This window comes from Amia ocellicauda, chromosome 1, assembly GCF_036373705.1.
Source record: "Amia ocellicauda isolate fAmiCal2 chromosome 1, fAmiCal2.hap1, whole genome shotgun sequence".
NCBI classification, from domain to species: domain Eukaryota; kingdom Metazoa; phylum Chordata; class Actinopteri; order Amiiformes; family Amiidae; genus Amia; species Amia ocellicauda.
In genome coordinates this window covers 61020233-61027294 of record NC_089850.1, presented here as the reverse complement: position 1 = coordinate 61027294, position 7062 = coordinate 61020233, and the positions used below count along the sequence as shown (strand labels likewise).

General features: G+C 41.0%; 1 protein-coding gene across 1 annotated transcript in view; it reads left to right on the top strand.

Annotated features, from left to right (window-relative positions):
- The first annotated feature begins 271 nt into the window (after positions 1–271).
- c1r (complement component 1, r subcomponent) overlaps positions 272–7062 on the top strand; it is a 33860-nt gene continuing 27069 nt past the window's right edge. Inside the window, exons 1-6 of the mRNA XM_066712290.1 lie at positions 272–658; positions 2600–2813; positions 3734–3917; positions 4470–4607; positions 4852–5045; positions 6178–6325. Coding sequence (XP_066568387.1) covers positions 633–658; positions 2600–2813; positions 3734–3917; positions 4470–4607; positions 4852–5045; positions 6178–6325 — 904 coding nt within the window. The 5' untranslated portion in view covers positions 272–632. The remainder of the gene's footprint in view (positions 659–2599; positions 2814–3733; positions 3918–4469; positions 4608–4851; positions 5046–6177; positions 6326–7062) is intronic.

Sequence of the window (7062 nt, the reverse complement as noted above, 5' to 3'; positions counted from 1 at the left end):
TAATTAGGGGTGGCGGTGTGTGGAGCGGGAGGAGGCTGGTGGGGGCGGTTGATTGTGGTTTGGGTAAGGGTTGCTGTTGTGGCTAAAAATCCTCCCCTGGTTAACAGCCAGGACACCCTGTGGAGTTTGAACTCAAACAAAGAGAGCTAGGCAAACTGGTCAACAAACACAGACTTTCTCTTTCTCTCTCTCCCTCCCTTTCTTTCTTTCTTTCTTTCTTTCTTTCTTTCTTTCTTTCTTTCTTTCTTTCTTTCTCTGTCCCTCTCCCTTTCTGTCTTTATCTCTTCCTGTACCCCATCCCCTTACTGCTTCTCCCACTCCCCCTCCCTTTCTCTCCTGCTCCCTCTACCTGTAACTCTCTCTCTCTGTCTCTCTTTCTGTATCTGTCTCTGTTTCTGTCTCTCTCCCTCCCTCTCTCTGTTTGCCAAGTTAAACAGTGCTGTATTCCCGTACACTTGTCTCCTATCTGGACTTTCACACTCTGTCACTTTTGTCCCTTTCAGTCAGCTTTGGACTGCACAGCTACATAGACATCTACTACAATAACAACAATAATCATATTTAGAATAATAATAAATATAATAATAATCAACAACAAATCTTGAATATTCTACAACACAACCTTCCCAGATATGGGACTGCTCACCCCTATTGTCTGGTGAGTTTTATGTTAATTATTATTATTATTATTATTATTATTATTATTATTATTATTATTATTATTATTATTAATAATAATAATAATAATATTATATGTAGTAGTAGTAACAGTCATAACATTATTATTATTATTGTTATGATTATTATCTGTCCTTGTTCTCTCGTTTCTCCATCTCTCTCTGTCTGTCTCTCTTTGTCTGTCTCTTTGATTTCTCTCTCTCTCTGGGTCAATTGAAATTAACAAAATAATCTGCCTGGCTGCGGATTATCTCATAGTTAGTCCTGCAGGCCTAGTCTAAATTAGTGTGCTAATAAATCCCAATGCCAACAAGCCTGATCTCTCATAATAGTCTCTAGCTGTGGACTCAAATGTTACCAATTGCAATGAACTCCCACCTCGATGTACCTGATATAGCAGACTAAATTAAACCAATAAATGAGGAGGCCTAAACCTCAGACTTACCACACTAGCTACAGTTATGTGGTAAATGCACTAATGCAACACTGCTTTAAAATATCTTATTACATTAGTCACTTGGCACATGTTCAACAACTACACAACAATCAATTTGTAATAATGTAAAGCCTTTAAATTATATTACAGAAGTTAATGCTTTCAGTTACGAACATGCGACTAATAAACAGTCCTTTTAAAGGGAAAAGATTGCATAACGTTATATTGCAAATATGGATTATTACAGGACTGTTGAAGCATGAGAAAGTGCCTCCCATGAGATAGGGCACCTCTTCTGCTTATTTTGTAATTTTGCTGCAGAAACCTATATATGTGTTAGCACACAACACTACATATACACAGTATTACAAGGCTAACAACATCACTAGAGAAATATACTTAGCCTCACATTACTGTGAACAATATTAAGTCACACAGTCAGGCCCTCTCTGGAATAGGAGCATGTTGCTTAAAAGCACTCCCTTGCCTATGGATCTGTAACCTGTAATAGTTTAATTTATAGTTAGAGACACTTTCTACAATTTTCAATTTTCAATTTACAAAAATCTTAATAGGATAGGGTACCACTCCATAATTCGTAATTCGCGAGTGGGTCAAATTTTTGATTTGGTCTATGATTTCAAAATTTGCAACGCTGTGAGATCAGCATATTTAAATTATTCTCATCTTTCCAATTTGGTGCATGCAGGGCCTGTGCGTCTTTGTGTGTCTTTCATTGTGACACAGACACACGGTTCACAAAATAGATTTATTCCATGGATTGACACTTTCAGGGGATGAGGTTGATAACATTGATAACAAATCTGCCTGTTGTTGCTGAGGCGTCAACAAGGTCACAGAAGAGGTGAGGCTCCACCTGATGCTCTTGCTAAAATCTGATGCATTTGCCCAAAAATATTTGGTGCGCACACCTCTCCCCCAACTCAATAAATATGTGCACATCCCCTCAGGCTGTTGCTTTTGCCGGTGGGAGAGGTATCTGTCACTGCATTCTTTTAAATATGATACATCTCATGCATTGATGTTTTGAAAACTTGAGAGCTATGTCATGAAGGGGCATCATATTTACTCATTATCTATATTATTGATTTTTCAGTAGCCAATATAGTCTGTTAGACTGACACATTAATCAGCATTTAATGAATATTCATTGATTATTTCAATTTATCCCATATATGTTTTTTGTTGTTATTTTTCAGCCTCTTTTTCTCAGGGTTCAGAACCTTCATGATGTCTGCCTATCCTCTGTATCTTTTTCACCTGTTTCTCTAGATTATTTTAATTTCAAATAAACATCTTATTGATGCAGTGTAAATACGCATACATTTACTTATATACCGCTATTTAATACACTATTATTTACTAATGTTACACACCGTAAATACACTCTTATTTACACATTACAAATACAAGGCCAATTCACATTTAACACACAGTAAACAAACTGCTCTTTCTCTCTCTCAGGCTGCTGTGTGTCAGTCAGTGCTGGGGGGCCGTGACTCCACCCCGGGCCCCTGTGCTGTTCGGGGAGGTGCTGTCCCCAGGGTACCCCGGCCCCTATCCCGCTTCTGTTAAATTGCAGTGGGAACTGGAGGTACCCCAGGGGTACAACCTCCTGCTCTCCTTCACACACTTGGACATTGAGCCATCACAGCACTGTCACTATGACTCACTGATGGTGAGAGAGACGGAGAGAGGGAGGAGGAGAAAGAGTGAATGTTAATCTCTCTGTGTGAAGAGCATCTGTAATCTATTTTATTGTCTGGGTGGATCTCTCTGTGTCAGGAGTGCCTCTGGTGTCTGCATTAGGGTCTGTGTGTCTCTGTATCAGGAGTGTCTGTGGGGTTTGTATTAGGGTCAGTGTGTCAGGAGTGTCCGTGGGGTCTGTATTAGGGTCTGTGTGTCAGGAGTGTCTGTGGGGTCTGTATTAGGGTCTGTGTGTCAGGAGTGTCTGTGGGGTCTGTATTAGGGTCTGTGTGTCAGGAGTGTCTGTGGGGTCTGTATTAGGGTCTGTGTGTCAGGAGTGGCTGTGGGGTCTGTATTAGGGTCTGTGTGTCAGGAGTGGCTGTGGGGTCTGTATTAGGGTCTGTGTGTCAGGAGTGTCTGTGGGGTCTGTATTAGGGTCTGTGTCTCTCTGTATCAGGAGTGTCTGTGGGGTCTGTCTTAGGGTCTGTGTGTCAGGAGTGTCTGTGGGGTCTGTATTAGGGTCTGTGTGTCTCTGTGTCAGGAGTGTCTGTGGGGTCTGTCTTAGGGTCTGTGTGTCAGGAGTGTCTGTGGGGTCTGTATTAGGGTCTGTGTCTCTCTGTGTCAGGAGTGTCTGTGGGGTCTGTATTAGGGTCTGTGTGTCAGGAGTGTCTGTGGGGTCTGTATTAGGGTCTGTGTGTCTGTCAGGAGTGTCTGTGGGGTCTGTATTAGGGTCTCTGTGTCAGGAGTGTCTGTCGGGTCTGTATTAGGGTCTGACTATGTTTAAGATATCCATGTTCTGCTCATTGATGAGACATTTAAGCTACATTTCCCACACTGCACAAGAGTAAATGGCAATCATCTATGAGACATGTAGTCTTCTCTGCAGTCAGGCTCAATAGCCTCTCTCTGCAGGTTCTGTACGGCCGTAAGATTCTGGGTAAATTCTGCGGTCAGGAGAACTCAGCTGATGGGCATCACCCTGGCAACCGTCCAATCCTGTCACCTGGCAACAGCTTGCGCCTCGTCTTCCAATCAGATTCCTCGAACCAGGGGCCAGACCAGAACCTAGGCTTCAGAGCATTCTATCGGGCTTTGGGTCTGTCTGTCTGTTTGTCTGTCAACAGTGTTAATGTGCTGGAGTATCCAGTCAGTCAGTGTTAATGTACTGTAGTGTCCAGTCAGTCAGTCAGTGTTAATGTACTGTAGTGTCCAGTCAGTCAATCAGTGTTAATGTACTGTAGTGTCCAGTCAGTCAGTCAGTGTTAATGTGCTGTAGTGTCCAGTCAGTCAGTCAGTGTTAATGTGCTGTAGTGTCCAGTCAGTCAGTGTTAATGTGCTGTAGTGTTCAGTCAGTCAGTCAGTGTTAATGTGCTGTAGTATCCAGTCAGTCAGTCAGTGTTAATGTGCTGTAGTGTCCAGTCAGTCAGTCCGTGTTAATGTACTGCAGTGTCCAGTCAGTCAGTCAGTGTTAATGTGCTGTAGTGTCCAGTCAGTCAGTCAGTCAGTGTTAATGTGCTGTAGTGTCCAGTCAGTCAGTGTTAATGTGCTGTATTGTCCAGTCAGTCAGTCAGTGTTAATGTGCTGTAGTGCCCAGTCAGTCAGTCTGTCAGTGTTCTTGTGTTAATCCCTCTCTGTCTTTCTCTCTCAGATATTGATGAGTGCTCATTAGAGGTTACCGAGGGGGAGGAGCCTCTCTGTCAGCACCTCTGTCACAACACGCTGGGTGGATACCTCTGCTCCTGTCACCATGGATACGAGCTGCAGCCTGACAAGAGCACCTGCAAATGTACTGACACACTGATACACTAACACGCTGACACATTGACTGACTGACAGACACACTGACTGAATAATACACTGATAGACTAACTTACTGACCTGTTCTTGCCTCAAACCCATTCTCTCTCCCCTTTCTCTCTCTCTCTCTCTCTCTCTCTCGCTTTCAGTGAGTGCTAATGTCCAGTCAGTTAGTCATTAACGTACTATAATGTTTTAACCTCCACCTCTCTTTCTCTCTCTCTCTCTTTCAGTGCAGTGTGTGGGGGGGCTCTTCACTGAGCTGGGAGGGCAGCTGTCATCGCCGGGATACCCCCTACCCTCCCCTCCTGGCCTCTCCTGTCACTACAACATCACAGTGGACCCTGGCTTCCTCATCAGCCTCCACTTCACTGGGCTCTTCCATATAGAGCAGCACCATGCACTGTGCCCACACCACTGGCTTAAGGTACAGCGCAGCATACCAGTCTGTGTATCTGTCAGTCACATATTATATACAGTGACAATAGATCCTTTTCGGATCCTGCCCCACAACTTCCAAATATTTTAGACATTTGTTGAAAATTCAGAAAAATAAATCCACCCCATTGTAATAGCAACAGTTCCTGTATGTTCCCTTTGCTGGGTTGTGTTTCCATCCCTCCAACTTGGATGACTGAGCAATAATGAGACGATCAGAGAGGCTACCAAGAGGCCAATGGCAACATTGCAAGAGCTACAGGCTTTTATGGCCAAGACTGGTCAAAGTGTGCATGTGACAACAATATTCCAAGCACTCCACAATTCTGACATGTATGGTACTCAAGAAAGTACACCTTGAATGCCATTTGAAATATACAAAAACACTCAGGAGATTCTGTAGCCATGTGGCAAAAAGTTAAGCGGTCTGACAAAACTAAATTGGCCTCGTTGGCCTAAATGGAAAGTTTCACTCAAACCCAAAACAAGCCATCACCTAAAGAACATCATCTCTACTGTGAAGCATGGTGGGGCAACATCCTGTTATGGGGATATTTCTCATTGCCAGGTACTGGGTCACTTGTCAGGAGAGAATAGAAAATTAATGGAGCAAAGTACAGAAGAGTCCCTTTGGGAAACCTGCTGCCCTCTGAAACTGAATCTGTTCATATTTTAGCATGACATAGACCTGAAGCACACAGACAAAACTAGACTGGCGTTGCTAAGGAACAAAGAGTGGCCCAGTCAGAGCCCCAAATATGTGGCATGACTTGGAGATTGCTGTCCATCAATGCTACTCAAGGAACTTGACAGAGCTTGAACAATTTTCTAAAGAAGAATGGTAAAATATTATAAAATCTAGGTGTGCAAAAGTAGTTAACTAGAGAGAGCGAGAGAGGAGAGTTTTATAGTGAAACTCCACTCATTTCAGTATAATTCATTAACTTCTGTTTGTGTGTGTGTGTGTCTATGTGTGTTTGTCTGTATATCTGTCTGTTTTCATCCTTCTGTCTGTTAATGTATATGCGTGTCTGTCTATTTGTCTGTGTCTGTGTGTCACTGTATCTGTCTCTCTGTCTCTCTGTCTGTGTGTCTGTTGTCATGTGTGTTTGTATGTGTAGGTGTCTGTGCCCGGCCAGGAGGATGTGTCTCTGTGTGGCAGCGAGGCTCCAGGCATGATGTCTACTGGCTCTTACTCTGTCCAGCTGGAGTACCACACTGACCAGGAGGGCCAGAGCCGCGGCTGGACACTGCACTACAGCACTGAGCGTGAGTGACGGTACTATAGCACCAATAACACTACTGATAATAGCTCTGTAATTACACTGATAATAATAATAATAATAATAATAATAATAATAATAATAATAATAATAATAATAATAATAATATATTATATTGTAATAGTATTGACACTAAAACTGTAAATACACAATGAATAATAAAGTGAATTATTTTTATATTACTATTCTAATATCTCAAATAATAATAACATTGATAACAATACTGTAAAAACTCAGATAACAATTACACCAATAATAATACTATAATAACACTGATAATAATAGTTATAATAAATACAATTATATGAATAACGAAACAACATGGATAGTAACAATATATTAGCTATTACAATCTTGGATGTAGGACTTGTATTTAACCTATGCACTTTTGTAAGTTTGAACTTGTTTTGTTTTGATCTGTAATTTTATACTGTATTATTGGACTTTTCACCTGGATAAAGGTGTCAGCCAATAAATACATACATAAATAATAATAATAATAATAATAATAATAATAATAATAATAATAATAATAATAATAATAATAATAATAATAACATTCATATCACTATTGTAATATCACTGAAAATAATCATAATGTTCCTGTAATGCAACTAATATGACAATGATATTAACGTTATTATCTAATTACACTACTGGTCAAAAGTTTTAGAAGACCTAAATTTGTCCAGTTTTTATTGAAATGTACGCAGTTTAATGTCT